The 24,275-nt window shown below is 47.4% G+C and overlaps 1 protein-coding gene across 3 annotated transcripts in view; it reads left to right on the forward strand.

Annotated features, from left to right (window-relative positions):
- col4a5 (collagen, type IV, alpha 5 (Alport syndrome)) overlaps positions 1–24,275 on the forward strand; it is a 256,775-nt gene that overhangs the window by 112,643 nt on the left and 119,857 nt on the right. For all 3 annotated transcript variants that reach the window (XM_080187894.1, XM_080187895.1, XM_080187896.1), the window contains exons 2-12: positions 4,761–4,820; positions 11,343–11,432; positions 12,470–12,514; positions 14,127–14,171; positions 16,305–16,367; positions 16,459–16,512; positions 20,794–20,820; positions 20,927–21,007; positions 22,511–22,573; positions 23,506–23,541; positions 23,637–23,678. In XM_080187894.1, coding sequence (XP_080044020.1) covers positions 4,761–4,820; positions 11,343–11,432; positions 12,470–12,514; positions 14,127–14,171; positions 16,305–16,367; positions 16,459–16,512; positions 20,794–20,820; positions 20,927–21,007; positions 22,511–22,573; positions 23,506–23,541; positions 23,637–23,678 — 606 coding nt within the window. The remainder of the gene's footprint in view (positions 1–4,760; positions 4,821–11,342; positions 11,433–12,469; positions 12,515–14,126; positions 14,172–16,304; positions 16,368–16,458; positions 16,513–20,793; positions 20,821–20,926; positions 21,008–22,510; positions 22,574–23,505; positions 23,542–23,636; positions 23,679–24,275) is intronic.

Consider the following 24,275-nt stretch of genomic DNA (forward strand, 5'->3'; position numbering starts at 1 on the left):
AAGTTCATTCATTAGTGTCATAAATAGGTGTACATTAACATTGCAATGAAGTTATGTGAAAATCCCCTAGTTGCCACACTCCGGCACCTGTTCGGGTACACTGAGGGAGAATTTAGCATGGCCAATGCACCTAACCAGCACATCTTTCAGACTGTGGGAGGAAACTAGAGCACCCAGAGGAAACCCATGCAGACACGGGGAGAACATGCAGGCTCCACATAGACAGTGACCCAAGCTGTGAGGCAGCAGTGCTAACCACTCTGCCGCTTGTGGCAACAGATGGCATGGCAATGCGCTAAGCACTTGGTTGCAGAGGGACCTGGGGGTCCTTGTGCACGAATCGCAAAAACCCAGTCTGCAGGTGCAGCAGGTGATCAAGAAGGAGAATGGAATGTTGGCCTTTATAGCGAGGGGGATAGAATATAAAAGCAGGGAGGTCTTGCTGCAACTGTACAGGGCACTGGTGAGGCCGCAGCTGGAGTACTGTGTGCAGTTTTGGTCCCCTTATTTGCATAAGGATATATTGGCCTTGGACGGAGTACAGAGAAGGTTCACCAGGCTGATACCGGAGATGAGGGGGTTAGCTAATGAGGAGAGATTAAATAGACTGGGTCTGTACCTGTTGGAGTTTAGAAGGCTGAGGGGGGATCTTATAGAGACATAAGATAATGAAGGGGATAGATAGGGTAGAGGTAGAGAGATTCTTCCCGCTTAGAAAGGATAGCAGAACTAGGGGGCACAGCCTCAAAGTAAAGCGAGGGCAGTTTAGAACAGAGTTGAGGAGGAACTTCTTCACTCAAAGGGTGGTGAGTCTCTGGAATTCTCTGCCCATTGAAGTGGTGGAGGCTACCTCGCTGAACATATTTAAGTCACGGGTAGACAGATTTCTGACAGACAAGGGAATTAAGGGTTATGGGGAGCAGGCAGGAAAGTGGAACTGATCCACTTCAGATCAGCCATGATCTTATTGAATGGCGGGACAGGCTCGAGGGGCTAGATGGCCTACTCCTGCTCCTATTTCTTACGTTCTTATGTTGTTAACTCAGTGATCATGAGGATGAGTAAAGTGGGATTGAGGACACACTTGAATTAGAGTGTGGAAATCCTCGATTCTTTGAATTTAGGGATGTGCCACAGTGTTGGTGAGATGGGGCAGAGGAGGAGTGCGGAGAAATCTTTCACTTCGCTGAATTAGTAATATACCTGATGTGAGGGTAGTCTTATGGCTCAGTGGGTAATGTCCCTTCCTCTAGGCAAGGAACTCCAGGTTCAAGTGCCCAAGGAAGGTAGATTCCTAATGTGATCCAACATGTTGAGTATCAACCTGCAACTCCGCTCAGTGTGTGCCAACAACAGGCTGTAAGAGATTCCTGGTTAATTATGTGATGGAAAGAGAGATGGAGCCTCCAGCAATGATATCCATAGCTCCGGATTGCAACATGCGTGTAAAAGTGCATGTTGCCACAGCAACCCACACTCCTTAAGTGAACTGCAGCATACCAGCACCATGTGGGAAGCACTTGCCCTGGAATGCACAGACTGGAGGTGCATTTGCGAGGGCACCACTGGGTGGAGCATTTGGAGGCCAAGCACAAGCCGCGGAAAGAACATGCAGAATCTAGAACATTCCACCCACCTGCCTCATCAAGAACCGTCTACCCCACTTGCGGCAGAGCCTGCGGCTCCGAGATTGGAGCCACCACAGAGCCCCATCTGCCTCCGGAGTGGAGCCGGGTCGTCCTCGACCCTGAGAGACTGCCAGAGAAAGAAAAATTGGAGTGGCAATGCTCTCTGTGTCCACTGGATGGCACAATTTTGCACATCACCTGACCCTTGACCACGAAGAATGCGAGTTCACGGGAGAAGTAGCCACTCGGCATTGCGTAAGATGGTCAGTCGAGCTCTGGAAACCTGAGCCTTATTCGCGTTACCAAATAAAGAAAAATATTTCTTTTCCGAGACCGACACCTTTCACTAATCAACAACACAGAATTAGACGGAGGAAACATGGTTTTATGAAAGGAAAAACAGATCTATGAAGAGTTTTCACAAGACCTGCGACAAAAGATTAGGGTTCATGAGATTGGTGGCAACATACGAGGGTTGTCTAATGGACAGAAAACAGAGTAAGAATAAAGGGATCATTTCCAGGGTGGCAGGGTGTAACCAGTGGAGTGCTGAGTGCTCACTTATTTCCAATCTATGTCAATAACTTTAGTGAGGGAACCCAGTGTAATATATCAAAAGTTTGCTGATGATTAAAAGCGAGGTGATAAAGTAATTTGTAAGGAGGGCACAAAACAATCTGCGGAGAAATAAAGGTAAAGTTGCCACAGTGCCAGATGACCACAGGCTGCTCTCTCATTCGAGAGGGAGAGCCTACTGGTGCTGATTTAACCTGAGGAGAGGCAAGGTAGAGAAGGTGGGACCTTCATGAATAACCTCAGCTGGTACGGGAATTGAACCTGTGCTGTTGGCTTTGCTCTGCGTCACTAACCAGCTGTCCAGCCAACTGAGAGAATTTAGACCTGCCAGTGGAACCATACAACGTTACAGAAACTTTTGGCCCCTCTTGTCTGTGCCAAACCATTTTTCTGCCTATTCCCACTGACTTGCACCTGGATCATATCCCTCCACACCCCTCTCATCCATGTACCTGTCCAAGTTTTTCTTAAATGTTAAAAGTGAGCCTGCATTTACCACTTCATCTGGCAGCTCATTCCACACTCCCACCACTCTGTGTGAAGAAGCCCCCCCCCCCAATATTCCCTTTAAACTTTTCCCCCTTCACCCTTAACCCATGTCCTCCAGCTTTTTTCTCCCCTAGCTTCAGTGGAAAAAGCCTGCTTGCATTCACTCTATCTACACCCATCATAATTTTATACCCCTCTATCAAATCTCCCCTCATCCTTCTACGCTCCAGGGAATAAAGTCCTAGCCTATTCAACCTTTCTCTGTAACTCAGTTTCTCAAGTCCCAGCAACATCCTTGTGAACCTTCTCTGCACTCTTTCAACCTTATTAATATCCTTCCTGTAACTAGGTGACCAAAACTGCACACAATACTCTAAACTCGGCCTCACCAATGTCCTATACAACTTCATGATGTGGGTATGCCGGCGTTGGACTGGCGTAAACACAGTAAAAAGTCTGACAACACCAGGTTTTAGTCCAACCGATTTATTTGATAATAGACTCACAAGCTTTCGAGGTTTCCCTCTTCGTCAGGTGAATGTTCTGTCTGAGGCCAGAACTCTCCATTCACCTGACGAAGAGGGAAACCTCGAAAGCTTGTGAGTCTATTATCAAATAAATCGGTTGGACTAAAACCTGGTGTTGTCAGACTTTTTACTGTACAACCTCACCATAACATTCCAACTCTTATACTCAATACTTTGATTTATAAAGGCCAATGTACCAAAAAAAGTTGAAGTTGTCCGATGTAATATGATGTGGGGAAATTGTGAAATTATCCACTTTCACAGGAAAACGGGAATAGTGTTTTCTTTCAGATGAGAGCCTAGTAAACATTGGTAATCAGAGAATTCGGGTGTTCATGTACGCACATTACAGAAAGATAGCATCTGTTACATCAGCCTTTAGTGCATTGCAGTTGAGTGTAAAACTTAGGAACTCCTGCTGCAGTTTTTAGAGCTTTACTCAGAGTATATCTTAAACATTATGTCCAGTTTTGGGCTCTTTGCCTAAGGAAGGTTATACTTGCCTTAGAAGGGATACAACGATAGTTCAGAGCTTTGATTCCTGGGATGCAATGGTTGTCCTATGAAAAGCAACTGAGTGGAAAGCCCCACATTCTCCAGAACTTTGATAAATGTGAGATGATCTCATTGAAACATATGGGGCAGGATTTTACAGCCTTGCTCAGGCGAGACTGGAAATTCCCCCCTGAGGGCAATGGAGATTTCTGTTGTTGGACACTTGCCCATGGCAGGGGGAGGTGGTAGAGTTCCGGCTTTAGAGTTAGAGGACTTCACAGAGTCAATACTGAGAGAGTTTCAAACTACAGATCACAGGATAAAGGGTGACCATTTAGGGCCGAGATAAGGAAAAGAATCCTTCATTCACAGGGTCCCACATTATAACAGTCTGTGACCCTCCTGTAAAAGTACTTCATTGGTGGTAGAGCGCATTGACACCTCTGAAAAGAGCTACATAAATGTATGTCTTTCTGCGTGGTTGTGACTTCCAGTAGCTGCCTGGTGAACTGAGCTGGTGACTGTGTGCTAGGCTTCAGATCAGTGCTGGCTGGATTGCTCTCCCTCTGACACTCTGCCAGTGTTAATTATCTGGGCTCTGCAATGAGAATCAGCCACTTGCGTCCCCGAGGGCAGTTGGCACTTGTAACGAGGGGCGAGAGTATAAGCAGCGTGATACAGATCAACATCCAGGGCTGTTTTAAGGGGCTCAGTTATCCCATCAATCCATTTTTGGCATTGAATCATTTGTTATCTTGGTATCTGCCCATCGGGAGAATCTCTGGCCGTTTGTATTGCTGTACAAAGTCAGTAAAACGGCAAACCTTTGCCTAGTGTAAACTGACCGATATTTGCAAAGGAACCACACGGGTGGATGAGTGAAGGGTTCTGATTTTGTCCAACAGGAATTAGTTAGCCAGTTAAATCAGTTGTACAATAATGACCATTCCATGGGAGAACAGAGTTAACGGAAGTGAGAAGGGTCAGGCTCGTTAGGTACTTCCGCAATGTCGATTAAACGCTCTGTTATTTCTTTGTTTTGCAGGCTTGCCACGGGTGTTCGACGGGACCGAGTTGCGACTGTAGTGGAGTGAAAGGTGAAAAGGTAAGTTTCCGAACTCGCCCCTCACCACTTCTCCCCGGCAGAGATGAAGCAAGCGGGCTCGGAGGTGGTCCCGCGTGGGAAAACCCAGCAGCACTTTCTGCAATCTGACCCTGAGATGAACAGAAATTCTCCTCTCCCGGCCGCCTACCCCTCCCCGGGCTAACAGCGACAGAAAAGTAGCAGTCAGAGAATTTCCAAGTGAATGTGGCTCTTCCAGGCACACAGTTACGTCGCTGTGAAAGCCACGGAAGCTTTGAGTCTCACTACCTCAGGGTCAGCTTGTTCAGGGTCTGCGTGGCCTCCTTCCTGTTCTTGCAGTCTGAGGGTTTTTAGGTTATCCGGATGTTTTTCTCTTATGTCCCCACATGTTTCTGTCCCATTGAGTAATGAATAATATTCCAAAGTCACTTTTGGCCTGTACTTGTAATTACTGGGTTCTCCCACTAGGTGGGGCATTTTGCTAGGCAGTGCTTCTAGAGTTGGTACAGTTACCCTGAGTGTGAATGGGTACAACACTGGAGAATTCAGATCTTTTATAGTTTTCCGCTGCAGACTGCAAGAAGGTTCATTTCTGTTTTCATACTATTATGATGTGGGTATGCCGGCGTTGGACTGGCGTAAACACAGTAAAAAGTCTGACAACACCAGGTTTTAGTCCAACCTATTTATTTGATAATACTCACAAGCTTTCGAGGGGACTGCCTCTTCGTCAGGTGAATGGAGAGTTCTGGCCTCAGACAGAGCATATAAAGCACAGACAGTTTAGAGATTAGTTCAGTAATCTCTGAGATCAGTAATCTCTAAACTGTCTGTGCTTTATATGCTCTGTCTGAGGCCAGAACTCTCCATTCACCTGACGAAGAGGCAGTCCCCTCGAAAGCTTGTGAGTATATTATCAAATAAATAGGTTGGACTAAAACCTGGTGTTGTCAGACTTTTTACTGTTCATACTATTACACAGTAAAGTGCCTTCAAATCACGTGGACTGCAGCGGTTCAGGAAGGCAGCTCACCACCACCTTTTCAAGGGCAAATAGGAATAGACAATAAATGCTAACCTAGCCAGCGATGCACACATAGAATCCTACACTGCAGAAGGAGGCCATTCGGCCCATTGGGCCTGCACTGACCACAATCCCACCCAGGGTCCATCCCCATAACCCCATGCATTTACCCTAGCTCGTCCCCCTGACACCAAGGGGCAATGTAAAATGGCCAATCCACCTAACCTGCACATCTTTGGACTCTGGGAGGAAACTGGAGCACTCGGAGGAAACCCACGCGGACATGGGGAGAATGCACAGACTTCACACAGACAGTGACCCAAGGCGGGAATCGAACCAGGGTCCCTGGTGCTGTGAGGCAGCTGTGCTAACCGCTGTGCCAGCGTGCCGCCCGTGAATGACTATTAAAATAATCCTTGAGATTCACTCCCTCTCTAAATAGTCCTTATTTAGGTTGTGACACACTGCCCCTCAGAGTCAGCGCTGACATCTCTTGGCAGTCCTTTCGTAACTATCATTTCTTCACATGGGAGTTGAGACAGGACCCGGTATCAGGCTGTTCAAACTGAGATCCAGCATGGATAACCAATCAGGAGCAGAAACCTGAGAACTTTGCTACGAGGACATCAGACTAAGTTGGTCTGTGCACTGAGATCCAAGATAGAAACTGTAGCAAAGATCAGGTGTCAACTGGTTATTTAAATCCACACTATTTAGAGTTTCCTCTTTCATATATTTGTGAAGGTACCCAGCTGTGTGAAGGTATCTCGTGTTGTCATGTGTTATCGGGGCTGGCACAGTGGCACAGTGATTAGCACTGCTGCCTCGCAGCACCAGGGACCTTGGTTCAATTCCGACTTTTCTGTGTGGAGTTTGCATGTTTCCCCTGTGCCTGTATGGGTTTCCTACACTCCAAAAATCTGTAGGTTAAGTGGATTGGCCATGCTAAATTGCTGCTTAGTGTCCCAGGTTCAGGTATTAATAGGATAAGCTGAACAGCACAGTGGCACAACGGTTAGCACTGCTGCCTCACAGCGCCGGGGATCCGGGATCGAGTCCGGCCTAAGTTATTGTCTGTGTGGAGTTTGCATGTTCTCGGTGTGTCTGCGTGGGTTTCCTCCGGATGTTCCGGTTTCCTCCCACAGATGTGTGAGTTAGGTGGATTGGCCGTGCTAAATTGCCCCTTAGTGTCAGGGGATTAGCAGGGTGAATGTGTGGGGTTCTGGGAGTGGGACCTGGCTGCGATTGTGGTCTGCGCAGACATGATGGGCGGAATGACTTCCTTCTGCACTGTAGGGATTCTATTCTATGAAGTACGTGGAGTTATGGGGATAGGGCGGGGGAGATGGCCTGGATGCTTTGTCGGAGAGTTGATGCAGATTCAATGGGCCGAATGGCCTCCCTGTGCACTGTGGGGATTCTATACCTGTGTCCATCACTTCTAAGTCCCCAAACCCCAAATTATTTTTAAGTTGGCTGTCAAAATGCACCTGCAGCAGAAGGTGCCTCACAGGCAGAAACACACAGTCTGCTCAGCCTTCAGACATGATGTGGGTATGCCGGCGTTGGACTGGCGTAAACACAGTAAAAAGTCTGACAACACCAGGTTTTAGTCCAACCTATTTATTTGATAATATACTCGCAAGCTTTCGAGGGGTTACCCTCTTCCATTCACCTGACGAAGAGGGTAACCCCTCGAAAGCTTGCGAGTATATTATCAAATAAATAGGTTGGACTAAAACCTGGTGTTGTGAGCCTTCAGACAACCAGCCTGAGCTTTCTGCTTTTGGTTGCCCTTGGCCGGGATTCTCTGACCTTGCCCACAGCTGGGATTCTCCAGCCCCGCTGCAAGTGAACGGGGATTTGGCTGAGCGCCAGATTCTCCATTCACACTGGCAGCGGTGACACGTGAGACCAGATCATTTCAATCGATATTCCATCCTTCAGCCACCGAGTTAGTGCAGTGCCTAAACATTCCACTAGATAGCACTCCGACAGCATCAAGTGACCAAACGAAACCGCTTTGTGTCGCGGTTTGTTTCCTGTTAACCTGGCTGCCCCTGCCGCAACCTGTCCCCCTCAACCCAGCCCTGATGGTCAAACTGACATCTTGATCTCACCCTGTAGCCCCTTCACCCCACCCTCTTCAAGACACCTCCGCCTCTACCCCATGTCTCACCCCTATACTGCTCTGAGTGCCCAGTTTGAGTTTCTCTCCTTCACCCTTGCCGATTTTGGCCACTGGCTCAGCTCCCTGAATGCTCTATCATCTGATCACCCTGCCCTCTCTGACTCTCTCCCTCCCTTTCGACCCTCCCACCCACCCACCCTGTCCACCGGGCCAGCTAACCTGGGGCCTGTCTGTACCCAGCTTTCTCACCGCAGAAATCACAGCCACTCAGTTGCATTGTTCTCTCCTTGACCCTGGCTGCAACCATACCCCCCACACCCACCCCCTGCCCACCCCACAACCTCCCGGCGCACACGCACACACACACACAATCACACACACACACACACACACACACACACACACACACACACACACACACACACACACACACACACACACACACACACACACACACACACAGACCCTCCGTGTTGTCTCCAGATGAAGGAAAGCAAACCCTTCCCCCCAACTCCCTCACACACCGCCTGACACGAACCTTCCCATTCAGCGGGACATTTCTACTGGTGTCAATCAAACCCTCACCACCCTTTGTAAAACCTTTACTGTTTCCCACCATGGCTTTGCCTCCTGGCATCGCTCTCTTCTTACATAAGAACTGGGAGCAGGAGTGGGCCATCTGGCCCCCTCGAGCCTGCTCCACCTTTCAACAAGATCACGGCTGATCTTTTCGGGGACTCAGCTCCACTTACCCGCCCGCTCACCATAACCCTTAATTCCTTTACTGTTCAAAAATGTATCTATCCTTGTCTTGAACACATTCAATGAGGTGGCCTCAACTGCTTCACTGGGCAGGGTATTCCACAGATTCACAACCCTTTGTGTGAAGAAGTTCCTCCTCAACTCAGTCCTAAATCTGCTCCCCCTTATTTTGAGGTCATGCCCCCTAGTCCTAGTTTCACCCGCCAGTGGAAACAACTTCCTTGCTTCTATCTTATCTATTCCCTCCATAATCTTATATGTTTCTATAAGATCTCCCCTCATTCTTCTGAATTCCAATGAGTATAGCCCCAGTCTACTCAGTCTGTCCTCGTAAGCCAACCCTCTCAACGTCTTCACTCCCTTGACTGCAGTGACCGCAGACTTGTTGCCTCAGCAGTATATGTGAAAACGAAGGGAGAGATGGTGGCAGTGTGATATAAAGACTGTGCTTTCCCATCATCTTCCCATTCATCACCCTTGTAAAACCTTTACTGTTTCCCTCTTTGGTTTTGCCTCCTGGCACCATGAGTGGCACGGTAGCACAGTGGTTAGCACCGCTCCTTCACAGTTCCAGGAACATGGGTTCGATTCCCGGCTTGGGTCACTGTCTGTGAGGAGTTTGCACGTTCTCCCCGTGCCTGCGTGGGTTTCCTCCGGGTGCTCCGGTTTCCTCCCACAGTCCAAAGATGTGCGGGTTAGGTTGATTGGCCATGCTAAATTGCCCCTTAGTGTCCTGTGATGTGTAGGTTAGAGGGATTAGCGGGCAAAATATGTCGGGATATTGTGGTCAGTGCAGACTGGATGGATTGAATGGCCTCTCTCTGTACCGTATAACTTCTATGATTCCCCCAAACCATTTCGCCTATTATGATTCCCTCACCACCTCGTGTCTATTGAAGCCGTTTAGGGGCCAATTACTGATTGCTCAGGGGCCGTACCCTGCCTCTGTCGCTATTCTACACTCACAGGAGAAATCGGAGGCAGCTTTGTCTCAGCTGGACAGGATGGAGGGAGCCTCCTTTTGGAATTGTTCCCTGCGCCCATTGCAGACAGACCCTAATCCCAAGATCATAACCCACTCCCTTCCCCTACCCACCCATCATCCTCCCCACAGCCTTTCAAACTTGCATACTCTCCCCACCCCTCACTGGGCTCTGCCAATTAAACCCTGTCCAAAACCCTGGATTTATCTGGCGGCAGTGCTGTTGTGCTACGTCTCTGAACTAGTAATCCAGAGACCTGGGGGTAATGCTCTGGGCATCTGGGTTCAAATCCCACCACGGCAGGTGGTTAAATTTGAATTCAATAAAAATCTGGAATTAAAAGTCTACTCATGACCACAAAACCATTATCAATTGTCACAATGACCCATCAGGGTTCATTAATGCCCTTGAGGGAAGGAAATCTGCCATCCTCACCTGATCTGACCTACATGTGACTCCAGAGCCACAGCAATGTGATTGTCTCTCAACTGCCCTCGGGCAAATCGGGATGGGCAGTAAACGTTGGCCAGCCAGCGATGCCCATCTCTCACAAATGAATTTAAAATTTAAATGGAAGTGGTTTAATGAGGGCCTCCAGCAGGCTATCTACCCACTGGACTACAGGCCAACACTGGGGAGAGTCTAAAAGAAGGGGGAGTTCCCTATCCTGAGGATAAGATTACGTGCGCAGTGAGAATTCCTTGATGCCCCCTCGACAGCCCAACTCGGTCCCCACACAGGGAAAGGCGCACGGACTTAGAATCGGGTCACGGTATTGCTCGACGTCACAGTCACTCCTCCAAATATGTTGCCATGGTAACAGCCACCAAGAACAAGGCTCAAGTGAATTACCTCAATTGTGCTGCCACAGCTGGAAGGTTCCGGGCACTTTGTAGGAATTTTGAACGTAGAACATAGAACACTACAGCACAAACAGGCCCTTCGGCCCACAAGTTGCGCCAATCATATCCATACCTACAAGGCCTGTCTGTAACTCTCAATCCCATTAAATCTCATGTACTTATCCAGAAGTCTTTTAAAAGACCCCAGCGAGTTCGCCTCTACCACCACCGACGGCAGCCGATTCCATTCACTCACCACCCTCTGAGTGAAAAACTTACCCCTAACATCTCCTCTGTACTTGCTCCCCAGCACCTAAAACCTGTGTCCTCTCGTAGTGACCATTTCAGCCCTGGGAAATAGCTTTCGAGAATCCACCCTGTCTATTCCTCTCAACATTTTATAAACCTCTATCAGGTCGCCTCTCAACCTTCGTCTCTCCAGGGAGAAGAGACCCAGCTCCCTCAACCTATCCTCATAAGGCATGCCTCCCAATCCAGGCAACATCCTTGTAAATCTCCTCTGCACCCTCTCAATAGCTTCCACATCCTTCTTGTAGTGAGGCGACCAGAACTGCGCACAGTACTCCAAGTGGGGTCTGACAAGGGTCTTATAAAGTTGCAGCATTACCTCCCGACTCCTAAACTCAATCCCTCGATTAATGGAGGCCAGTACACCATACGCCTTCTTGACCACTTAAAGTTGTGTGTTTGGCTGTTTCTACTTCATATTCCATTGTAAAACCGGTGATAATGTCTGTGTTTCATGCCAACTGTGAGTTTTATATTTGCTGCCTCTTACAGGGTGCGAGAGGCCTACCGGGATTGGAAGGTCACATGGGGCAGCCTGGTTTCCCAGGACCGGAGGGGCCACCAGGACCGAGGGGTATAAAGGTAGGAGGAAGAAAGGTACCACTGCACTCTCATCGCGCTATCGTCAGCCCTGGAGTAACTGGCGGGGACAGATTTTTGTCGCAATCTTAAATTCCCAACTGGAGCCTGTTTTACAAGCTCGCAGCTTTGTGCACCCTAACTTGGGTGCTTTGCGTAGAGAGTCGTTGCAAACACGGTGGGAGCAGATTCAGAGATAACTTTCCAAAGAACAAGAACCTGAAGGAGGAGGGAGCTTACGACAGGATTGTGGGGAAAGAACAGGAAAGCGGGACTGATTGGATATTTCTACTGAAGGGTATCACAGTCACAATGGGCTGAATGGCCTCCCCCTGTACTGTACGATTTTGTGTAGGAAGCAATAAAAGATTTTTCTTTTTGATTTTGGACTTCACTGTAGATTTGACTTTGGCACCTACCACAGATCTTTAGACAAGTGATTAAACTCCCTGCACTCTTCCTCAGCTCTGTGTCTGCTATGCTTACTGTTTTCAAACGAGACTTAACATAGCAAGTGGGAGAAGGAGGAGGCCATTTGGCCCTTCAAGCCTGCTTCACCGTTCATTACGATCGTGGCCAAACATCCAACTCAATGGCCTGATCTCACTCTCCCCCGTATCCTTTGATACCTTTTAGCCCAAGAGCTATATCTAATCCCTTCATGAAAAGGAATCCTCTGCCCACTGAATTTGTTGCTTATTCACCTGATGGTGTCAAAATGCTCTAGCCCCCAGTGGTATCAGAATGCTCCAGGCCCTGGTGACGTCAGAACATTCTAGCTCCTGGTGGTGTCAGAAGCTTCAAGCTCAGTTGGTGTCAGCAGACAGCTAGGCCCCAGTGAGGGTTGTCGGCCTGCTCTTTTATGCTGAGATGACCAGTGTCAACAGCGTGCTAGACCTGGGTGGTGATTGTCAGCAGCTTGCTAGCCTTCACAGCTAAGCTTGTTCGCTGCCCTTCATAAGCTTGGATCAGCTAAGGACATGTCATGGTTTCCATCCATGGTGCAAAGAAGTGTTGTAATTTTCTCTCTTTTTTCTCAGGGTGACACTGGACCACCTGGGTTTTCAGGACCTAAAGGAATAAGGGTAAGTGATTGGAGCCCAGAGAGGGCCAGACCTCCGACTGGTGCCAAAATTAAAGCTCAAGTTCATCCCACTAACCCAAAGTGGGCAGCATCTCAATGGTTGGCAGTTAAACATCTCAGTCAACACGCAGCTGTGTACGTCGGGTGGGACATACAACAAACATATCGCCATTGTGCGTCAACATCCGATTAGATCTGCTGCTTATGTTGGAGGTGGATTGTCTTTCTGTCTACAGCGGCTGCCCCTGCTGTGTTAGAATGATGATGTGGAGATGCCGGCGTTGGACGGGGGTAAACACAGTAAGAAGTCTGACAACACCAGGTTTAAGCCCAACCAATATTTACCATCAAATAACTTGGTTGGACTTAAATCTGGTGTTGTCAGACTTCTTACTGTGTCAGAATGAGCCAAAGCTTTCGTCTCAGAATGTTTTACTGATCTGTGTGACACGAAGCTCTGCTTGCAGTAATCGTGCAAAATTTTCATTTAGGCTGTGTATACGTTCACTGTTACGGTTGTTACTCGTTCTGTCCATCAGTGTGACCATGATTTTGAAATGGGCTGTTGGGCTTGCCAATCGCCTGTAGCTGTTATGCTCTCCACACGGCGGCCGTGATTAATGCCAGCTTAGTACCCAGAGTGAGATGAATAACCCTGTCCTGCTTAACACAGGGTTAGTAACAGGCGCAGAAAATGTTGATTGATCTCAGGGAAAACAGAAGGTGGGAAATGGCTGTATCTTTATGAAGAGTTTTCCAGTGAGATAGCACTGGAGTTGTGTTAAGCGTCTGAAACTTGTGGGGACGTGAAACATTTGCTTCTGTGTCCCAGATTGAATTCCTCACTTCAGCTGACACTGTTGGGCAGGGGTCTAAAGTTGATGATGCCTCTCTGACCTCCGGAGGGGAGTTGCAACAGTGCAGTTCAGTTACACTGTATTGGGTGGTTGTCCTTGCTCCCCTTTATCTAAAGGGTGGGGAATGGAAGGTCAGTGCAAAGCTACAGGGGCCAGCGTTCTGAAGGGAAAACATTGACTTTGATATTTACAAAGCTGATAAAATTCTGGTATGTTCTGAACTCCGCTTTCTCACATGTGGATGGTATGTACACAGGGCCAGCCCTGATGTAAGTGGTTTGCTGTTTTCCCTGACGAGCTCCTTTTGTGAATGTGTTTCGTATCCTTCTGAGTTTTCTGTCTTTCTGTCACCACTGGTACCGCCCTGTGATCTCTCTCCTTGTGAAGATTAGTTGTGAGGTTGGCAATGCCACCTCTGTGAGTGGCTGACCCTGAGCTGGGCACAGTGTCCCCTGTGAGAGTTCAGTTTACCATGGTTTGTCAATATTGGGAAAACTGGCTTCATTTCTCAACAGGAATGTCTCAGAATTTGCGACTATGCCGCACTGGCAGTGATGGCCTCTCCCCCCCGCCAAAAAAAAATGTAGGGAGGACACATCCTTATCTAATAAAGAGATGTTGCACTTTGTAACCAAGTGCCTAGGTTGGAATTTGCTGTCTATCTTCAGTGGCCATGCTGTGACAGAACAGGTTTATCAAAACGGTATCAGGATATTTTTATCCCGTTAACTTCATCTTTATTTCATGGTTTGACAGGGACCCCCAGGTCTCCCAGGTTTTCCCGGGACCCCCGGTATTCCGGTAAGTATTAACTATTTCAGCATCATACTTCAGCCACCCTTTATTCAAAATTTCTGCTACGTGTGTTTTTCATTTTAAAAAAATTAAGATTTATTATTTTTCATAAAATTATACTCAAAGTTATAAGATTCAGAAAAATTGACAGGGCAGCACCTTGGTTAGCCATCAGACACTCCCAAAGCCTCTGACTTTTCATTTTATCTGTCTCCTGATTTTTTTTATTTACTTCCTGTCCTGTTGAGTTCCTCTTTTGCTGAATTTGCGACCAACCCTAATCATAACTATAACCCTAACCCTAAACATAATGCTAACCCTAACCATAACCACAACCCTAATCCTAACCCTAACCATAACCACAACCCTAATCCTAACCCTAACCATAACCACAACCCTAATCCTAACCCTAACCATAACCACAACCCTAACCATAACTTTAATCCTAAAGGTAATCCTAACCGTAACTCTAACCCTAACCCTCATACCTTGTGCCTCCTGGGATTCCCCCTGCTCGCTGCAGACATGGATCTGGGACCTTCATCTTCAGTTTCTCATGAGGATTAATTGCAACAGGAACCAAGAGCTTGGACTACTTACATCCTGCCACTGCTTTGTAATCCAAACGACTGGCATCTGTAAATTTGTTCCCACTGTTTACAATGGCAAGTTATCCCCTTTAGCCTTGCAGCAGAATTGTATAGACCACAGATTAAATTCATAGATTCCTAACAGTGCCATTTGACTCATCGAACCTGCATTGGCTCTCTGACAGAATATTCCACCTAGGCCCTCACCCCCACTCGATCCCTGTAATCCCAAACATTTATCATGGCAATTCCACCGAATCAACATCTTTGGACTGTGGGAGAAAACCAGAGCACCCGGAGGAAACCCACGCAGACACGGAGAGAACATGCAGACTCCACACAGACAATGGCCCAGGCCAGGAATTGAACCCAGATCCCTGGTGCTGTGAGACAGCAGTGCGAGCCACCGTGCCACCCTTTTCCCCGTCTTTTTTGTGCTTTGTTGTAAACGGAGTCACTCGATATTGGCAGCATTCTCTAACGAAAGGAAACTCAATCTTCTCCCTACCCAACACTCAGATACAGACACACACACATGCGCGCACACACACACACATATAGACACTCACAGACACACACATATAACACTCTCAGGCGCGCACACACAGAGACACACACACACACAGATGCACACACACAGACAGACACACACGTACACACAAACACACACACACCCACACACACACAGACACTCAAACATTTTCACACACACACACTCTCAGACACAAAGACACAAATGTGCACATACAAACACACACACACACACACACAGACACACACACACACACACACGCATGCACTCACAGACAGAAAGACACAAATGTACAGACACATACACACACTCACATATTCACACATTCACACACAGACAGGCCAAGAAACACACAGATACACGCATACCTGCAATATTTTGGCAGTAGTTCTCCAGAACTTGCCATTCCCCTAGCCGGGCTGTTCCAGTCCAGCTGGAACACTGGCATCTACCCAGAAGTGTGGAAAATTGCCCAGGTACGTCCTGTACACAAAAAGCAGGACACATCCAACCCAACCAATTCCCACCCCCCCCCCATCAGTCTACTCTTGATCATCAGTAAAGTGGTGGTTGGGGCCATTGACAGCAGCACTTACTCAGCAATAACCTGCTCATTAATGCTCAGTTTGGCTTCTGCCAGGGCCACTCAGCTCCAGATCACCTGACAGCCTCGATCCAAACATGGACAAAGGAGCTGAATTCTAGAGTGACCATCCTTGACATCAAGGCAGCATTTCACTGAGTGTGGCATCCGTATTAACCCTCACCCCTCCACCCCAACCAACTCGACCTGGCTGTCTTCACGCCTCCACATATGTGTCTGTGTCCCTTGACCTGTGTGACCCAGTTAACAATTTCAGTTTCTCGCCATGTCTCCCCTTAGTGCAGAACAATCATATCCAAAATATCGAATAAAACTGTGTATGGAAGTGTACTTGTTTCCTCTTTTATCTTCCCTTCCTCTTATTTTTTATACTGAAGCTGTATCATTTATTTACCTTGCGTTTTAATTTACAGGGGTTACCAGGTCAAGATGGACCTCCAGGTCTTCCAGGTATCCCAGGTTGCAATGGGACGAAGGTATGTTCTTCTCAAGCAATTCTACTCCTCGTCAAAGTTCTTACCCTTAAACATCTTCAAATGTCGATGAGTCTTTGTTTCTGTCGCACAGGGAGAACGAGGATTTCCAGGTGCTTCCGGCTTTCCTGGAGCGCAGGGCCGTCCGGTGAGTGAACCCAAATATAATCGACACTCTTACAAGTAAGATAACTGCCTGCGGACTCCGGTCTGTTTGTTTGTTTTTTTTCCTATGTTAATCTGATGGCAGATGGTCACTGTGGCTCCAATCCTGCTTATCCCAGACTGCGAGGAATATTTATGTGATGTGGGCGAGTTGATCAAAAGCCTTCAAAGCGTTGAGAGGCAGACATTCAAAACCCCTACACCAGTGATGGGTGGTGTGTGGGCCACATGGGTGACCCACCTTCATCTCAACGGGGCACAAGATTGCGATTGAGCTCGTTTACCAACCATGACCCGATGAATAAGATTAAATACATTTAATACATGCTGATTATTTCGTAACAAGTTGACCAATGGTGGGCAACCTCGTGCCCAGCGGCTACCTGTGGCCCCTCAGGGTTCTGAGTGGACATTTTGTTGACCGTCGCCCGCCTGCAGGGTTGTCACATTCCATGTAAGAAATATTTACATTTTGGACACAAAATTCCCCTCACTTCACTTGTCATTGCCTTGCGGAGAAACTAGAGGCAGGAGTAGGCTGCTCAGCCCTTCGGGGATGCTCCACCATTCATTGTGATCATGGCTGATTATCAAATTCAATATCCTAATTCCCCCATTTCTCCCTTTAGCCTCAGAGCTATATTCTTGAAATCACACAATATTTGGGCCTCAACTACTTTCTGTGGTAGTGAATTCCACACATTCACCACCCTCTGGCTGAAGAAATTTCTCCTCACCTCAGTTCTAAATCCCTTATCCCCAACTATGACCCCTAGTTCTGGACTCCCCCACCATCGGGAACATTCTTTCTGAATCCACCCTGTCTAATCCTGTTAGAATTTTATAGGTTTCTATGAGACCCCCTCTTGCTCTTCTAAACTCCAGTGAATGTAATCCTGACCGACTTAGTCTCTGTTCATAATCTTAGAATCATAGAACCCTACAGTGCAGAAAGAGGCCCTTCAGCCCATCGAGTCTGTACCAAACACAATCCCATCTAGGCCCTACCCCCATATCCCTACATATTACACCCACTAATCCCCTCTAACCTCTCCTACCCTGGACACTAAGGGGCAATTTATTAGCACGGCCAATCAACCTAACCCACACATCTTTGGACTGTGGGAGGAAACCGGAGCACCCGGAGGAAACCCACGCAGACACGAGGAGAATGTGCAAACTCCACACAGGCAGTGACCCGAGCCGAGAATCGAACCCGGGACCCTGGGGCTTTTGTATAAGTGCACATCATTTGGCTCACACTGGTGAGATAAAAAATACGCAGGTGGATATGAGTGCGACGAAGCAACCCTGTGCCTGAGCAACAGTCAACAAAATGTCTCACGGAGAAAGGCAGAACACTGCGGATGCACCTGGGTGGGATTGTGGTCGGTGCAGGCTCAGTGGGCTGAATGGCCTTCTCCTGCAGTGCAACAATGCTATGATTTTATTCTATAGCAACCTGTCTCCTAATTTGGTATCATCAGTATCATTCCTCTGTCAAAAGTAATTTATAGAAATGAAAAAAGCAATAGAAGTTTCAATGCCAATATTTCAGGGTGCGCCACTACCCCAGCCTCAAAAACATCCATTTACTTTTCCAAAGCTTTTTAGGTTTATCTCTGTGCACCTGGGGTGTATGGGCCCCACAGTAAAACCAGCTTTTGGTATTCAGCAAACAGAATAACAGAGAACGGTTCTGCAACTTGTTTAATTTGGGACTGCATTTGCAACACTTTTACAAGTCTCGGGGTTTGACTTTCCAGCGGGCGGGCATCATCGCGGGCAAATTATCAGTCAGCTTTTGGGCACTTTCCAAATTTTCCCGTCCCGCCTGTGGCATATGCCGGAAAATCCCTGCAATCAGACCGTAGCTAGCTGCCGATCTTCCACTGTACGTTAATGTGGGACACTGCTCGAGGCACGTGGAGAGAGGGAAACAATGATTTTACCAACACGTTTCGCCAGGGAAGTTAAAAGCAAAATATTGCAGATACTGGAATCTGAAACATGAACAGGAAATGCTGGAAAATCTCAGCCGGTCTGACAGCATGTGTGCAGACAAAATAGAGCCAACGTTTCGGGTCTGGATAGAATTTACTAAGCTGCTACCGGGACTTGATGGATTGAGTTATAAGGAGAGGCTGGATAGACTGGGACTTCTCTCTCTGGAGCTTAGGAGGCTGAGGGGCGATCTATAAAATAATGTGGTCTATAAAATAATGAGGGGCATGGATCAGCTAGATAGGTTGGGGAGTCTGAAACTAGAGGGCATAGGTTTAAGGTGAGAGGGGAGAGATACAAAAGTGTCCAGAGGGGCAATTTTTTCACACAGAGGGTGGTGAGTGTCTGGAACAAGCTGCCAGAGGTAGTATTAGAGGCGGGTACAATTTTGTCTTTTAAAAAGCATTTAGATAGTTACATGGGTATGTTGGGTATAGAGGGATATGGGCCAAATGTGGGCAATTGGGATTAGCTTTGGGGTTTTTAAAAAAAAGGGTAGCATGGACAAGTTGGGCTGAAGGGCCTGTTTCCATTGCTGTAAATCTCTATGGCTCTAATTATAGAATCCCTACAGTGTAGGAGGAGGCCGTTTGGCCCATCAAGTCTGCACTAACCACAATCCCACCAAGGCCCTGTCCCATAACCCCATGTATTTGCCCCTGGTAATCCACGTAGTTAGCTTGATAATCCCTCTGACAGTAAGGGCCAATTCAGCACGGCCAATCCAGCTAACCAGCACATCTTTGGAGTTGGTATCAGGTTATTCCTATTACATCTGGTGGGTATAAAAGTGTGGGAGGAAATCAGAGCACCCGGAGGAAACCCATACAGACACGGGGAGAACGTGCAAACTCCGCACAGACAGTCACCCGAGGCCGGAATGGAATCCGGGACCCTGGCATTGTGAGGCAGCAGTGCTGACCACTGTGCCACCGTACTGCCCTTCGTTAGAATAGGGGAGTTATTGAGTTAACCCATGGCAATGGCTGGTGTATTTTGGAAGGTGACCCTGGGTGGTGATACTCTATAAGGGGAAGAAAGTTGGTGAGATTCTCCAGTCCTCCAGCCACATGTTTCCCACCGGTAGGAGGTGACATGTTGTTTGCCAGCGGCAGCATTCTCCAGTCCCGCCGCTGCCAATGGAAGTCCCCATTGACGTCACCCCACGCTGGTGGGAAACCCGCAGGCGGGGGGTGCGTTGCCGGCAGGATCAGAGAATCCCACTGGCGTGAACGGCTGGAGAATTCTAGCCATCATGTTTTAATTCGTCAGTTGAAATGACTCCCAGTCCTGCAGCCACCGCTCAGAGGATGCCCCCTCTAGACACAGCTCAGGTTTGGAGGAACAGAATCTTCCCCCATACAGCCGGGCGACTTTCCCAGTGACCTTGTGACAACACTGAGAACGGAGCTGGAGTCAATTCACATCAATTCAATGTGAGCAACTGGAAATAGGGTGCTTGTCTGCCCATCTCAGCTGAGGGTGAAGGTTGATGTAAAGAGTGGATAAAAGTAGCTCAACTCATATGCCGTTTTTCAGACTATCTTCCACCGCCTGAGTGATGTAACTTCTAATTGCAATTTAAATTTTATTATTCTGAGGGAATCAGGCGTCTTTTTGTGATATATTTTCTCCCCCACATCTGTTTCCCGCCTCTCCTGCGTAAGAAATCAGATGTGACCGACATTTCCCATGTCTCAGTCACTCGGACCTGGGCCAGGGAAGCCTTGGGGGGCACCCTTTGCCTGGGTCCCTTCTTGCTGCATCCACTCGGACTGAGATCAGTAGCTCCACATCAAGAAGTTATTGCAAGGTCTAGTCATTGTCGTGCCAAACTACCGCCCTTATTTCTACTATCCCGCTTTGTGTCACTCTGCTTAGTTCAATCTATTTACAGCTAATGTTTACCAGTACAAATTTAAATCCCTTAAAGTTATCTTTGTTTTCTGAATAGTGTGTGTGTGTGTGTGTTTGTCTGTGTGTGTGTGTGTGTGTGTGTGTGTGTTTGTCTGTGTGTGTGTTTATCTGTGTGTGTGTGTGTGTGTGTGAATGTGTGTGCGTGCTCGCGCACACGTGTGTGCATGTAAGTGTGCATGTGCGTGTACACTCAACGGCTGATTAATGTTTGCACAAATCAGTGAGACACAAGTAACCCGAAAATATCTGTTGTGCATAAAATGCCACAGCAACTGAGGAAACAAATTGTCATTGAGTCAAGAACGTTTTTTTATATTCTGTGAATCTGTTTTTCCTTTTGCAGGGTCCTCCGGGGATACCAGGCCAAAAGGTAAGGTCTAGAAACACTGAGAAGCTCACGGGTTTCGTGTCTGCTTGTGCAATGCAATCAAATTCATTTCAATCGCTTTTCTGTGTCTTCCCTCCTCCTGCATTAGGGTGAGCCGGGCGACGTGTTGTCAGCGCAGTTGTCAGGGCAGAAAGGAGAACCAGGACTACCCGGGCTCCCTGGACTGCCAGTAAGTAGCAGAGCCATTTGTATTTGTCCCCTTGAACAGGTTTGAAGTGCTTTTTAACGCCTGATTGTGTGAGTTTAAGTGGACATGTATGTGGTCGATCGAAGGTTATATGATTGATCTCTTGGTGCGTTATGAGTCAGAACATCACCACAAGCTCTTCAAAGTGAAGCTGTTAAAGACAAAGTTGATTTAAAAGGGACTTTCCCCAGTCATACCAAGTTTTGATACTCTGGGCAATCTCCCGCAGAGGTAGACATGCTGTAAATGTTACATTTATTGTGATGAGTGTGTCTTGAGATATGGTAAAATATTACCACTGTTAGTGCAGAGATGGTTTATAGAGCTATCGGAGGAAGAGTTGAATGAAAAATAGGTGCCGATTAAAACTGTTATAATTTAGCAACAGTTACTCCTGGGTGAAATGGGACTTCTTCTGCTTTTGTTTGTGCAATATAGAGTTGGTGGGTGAGTGGCAATTTTGCTGGGCTAGTAATCCAGTGGCCCAGGAACATGCATTCAAATCGCATGTGGCAGCCTTCAATTTTAGCCTATTTTTGTGAGTAGGTCATCTGTGGAAACAGAATTCTTTGAATAGACAGATGAAACTCTGATAATCTCTGGCACTATTTTATTCAGTGTCCAAACAGGGAAGTTTTTGTGCCAGATGAGGCTAGTGAGAGTTAGAACTGAGGACAGAACTACCTTTGAGAGGAGCGCTTTAATTCTTTCTAATTTTCTTGGATCAGATTGGACCCCGTCCCTTAAAATTTTGAGGTTGTCCCAAAACCCTTTCTGCCAGGACTTGCCTGAGTGTCAAGGACCTCTCCTTTGGTACCTACCAACAGCTTCCTGTACCAATATTCTATTCTTCACTTGGGACTCTTGCTGCCCAGATCAGGAAGCTTTGCAATTTGCCCATACTCACCCCACCAGGTAATTCCCACTTGGAGTTAGAATAGGGATTTAAAAGCACTTTGGTATTCTCTTCTGGCAAGTATTTCTGGCAAATTGGTACATAAACGGCATTTATCATCTCTGAATCCAGACCTTAGATTGCCACTGCTCCAAACGACTCGAATAACAAGTCAAATTTATCCTGCCAAAGGACGTCCAATGTTCATTTGAACTTTCTCGTAGCCTCTGTTTACAATATGGACGTGCCTAACCTAAATTCCGCAAAGCTTGTGTAACCGGAGTTTCGCCTGCACCCATTCGCAGGCCAGTGTCAGCCACTGCTCCAGGTTACTTCTTCCTTCCTTCCTTCCTTCTGTTCCTTCCATCCTTCTGTTCCTTCCCTAGTGCTTGTGATGTTGTTAAAACCAGATAAAATCATTCCCAGTTGCTGAGATAAATGAGAAGCAATGTTATTCCGTGTCTAAGCTGCAGCAAGAACTCAGTCACCAGTGTTTGATGTGAACTTGTCCAGTCTGTTGAACTAATGTTTCAATTGATGAACGTACCATGTAAGTAAACATCAAGCTAACAAACTTGCGTTTCTCACAGGGTCCCCAAGGCCCACTGGGAGTACGGGGTCCATCTGGCCAAGATGGTCCTCCAGGTCAGCCGGTAAGTAAAATTGAGGCAAAGTTACGTGTTGCAGGCAGTCACTGTTCTCATGCACCCCCTCCCCCCAATCCCAGTGTACACACCCCACAACACTGGTGGTTGATTATATTTAGTTCTTAAAACTTCAACCGTAGCTCCAGTAAACAGGATCCCCTCCCCTCACTTTAGGATGATCTCTTATGGGTCCACAGCTCTCAGCAATTATTAAACTACTGCAGTGATGCCAAGATACCTAGTTGTACAAATTGCAGTGATAATAATTGTGTGTGCCGTCAGTCTGTCGGTCTGGGTGGGGGGTGGTGAGGGGGTGGAAGGGGGGGGTGTTGGTGTTCCATCGAGACAAGTTCAGAACTCCTAAGTGCTGAAATTAGCTGACTCTCTTCTTGACAAATTCCAGGACTAACAAGGATAAAGGTATTTGCAGCCTGCACTCGAGAGGACAGAGAGCTCGAAGGAGTAGCTGCAGCAAGGCAAGCTTTGGCAAAGGTGGCACAGTGGGTTAGCACTGCTGTCTCACAGCGTCAGGGACCCGGGTTCAATTCCAGCCTCGGGTCACCGTCTGTGCGGAGTTTATACATTCTCCGTATGTCTGTGTGGGTTTCCTCCGGGTGCTCCGGTTTCCTCTCACAATCCAAGGATGCGCGGGTTAGGTTGATTGGCCAAACTAAATTGACCCTTAGTGTCAGGGAGGGATAGCAGGATAAATATGTGAGGTTAATGGAGATAGGGCCTGGGGTGGGATTGTGGTCGGTGCAGACTCAATGGGCCAAATGGCCTCCTTCTGTGCTGTAGGGATTCTATGACTCTAATATGATCCTTGATTAACTGAGGGGTTTGAGTTTCCCATAGGATGGCATTCTCTTTGTCTGAATAGGTTGCTCCTCTCATCTGGTTAAAATCATTCACTGTGAAACGGCTTTGTTTTTTTCCAGGGTTTTCCTGGTTCTCCCGGCCCACCTGGACCAAAGGTAAGATTGCGGAAGGAAAATAGACATTTTGCTAAATTGAGAACACTTGGCATGACATCGACTGACTGCCTCTCTTTTCCTCCGTTTCGCTCTAGGGAAACATGGGACTGAATTTTCAAGGTCCCAAAGGAGAGAAGGTAAAGCGACAGCTTAATTTGTCCCAATTTGTAATGACCTGGTATCATTAGTATTCATACACTTACCTCATAGGCTGTACTGGCTGTAGGTCCTTGCTAAGTCCGGTTCGTGCCTTAGAGGGGTTCCCTAATGGGATAGTAGGTTACAGATAGAAGAGGAGCCAGAGCCTCAGAAAGAAAGAGTTGGGCTCCAAGAGGGGGAAAAGGAGGACACTTTAAGCAGCTGGATGAGATGGGTTGCAAGAGTGTTTGAGAGGATTGGGACCTCAGGGCTGAATAGTCTGCTCCCGCTGGTAAATAATAACTCAACATTGGACAATCGTAGGAAGCAACCTTGAATAAATGGCTAGAGGGAAACATCCTGACAACAGGGAAGGGAGTCACTTTGTAGAAGAGAGGTTGCAGAGAGAGATAATGAGGATGAGAGCATAGGGCCATGTACAAGGGGCGAGGCACAAACCTGTTTGGATGCCACTGGAGTGAGAATGAATCCAGAGGAAATCAATGGCAATGTCTATTGATGACCTACTAGTGATGGGCAGGTGAGACAGGGAAAGATTAAGTCAATAATTTACACAGACACACCCAAAAATCTAT

Source organism: Carcharhinus amblyrhynchos, chromosome 4 (assembly GCF_965287045.1).
Source record: "Carcharhinus amblyrhynchos chromosome 4, sCarAmb.v2.hapA, whole genome shotgun sequence".
Lineage (NCBI taxonomy): Eukaryota > Metazoa > Chordata > Chondrichthyes > Carcharhiniformes > Carcharhinidae > Carcharhinus > Carcharhinus amblyrhynchos.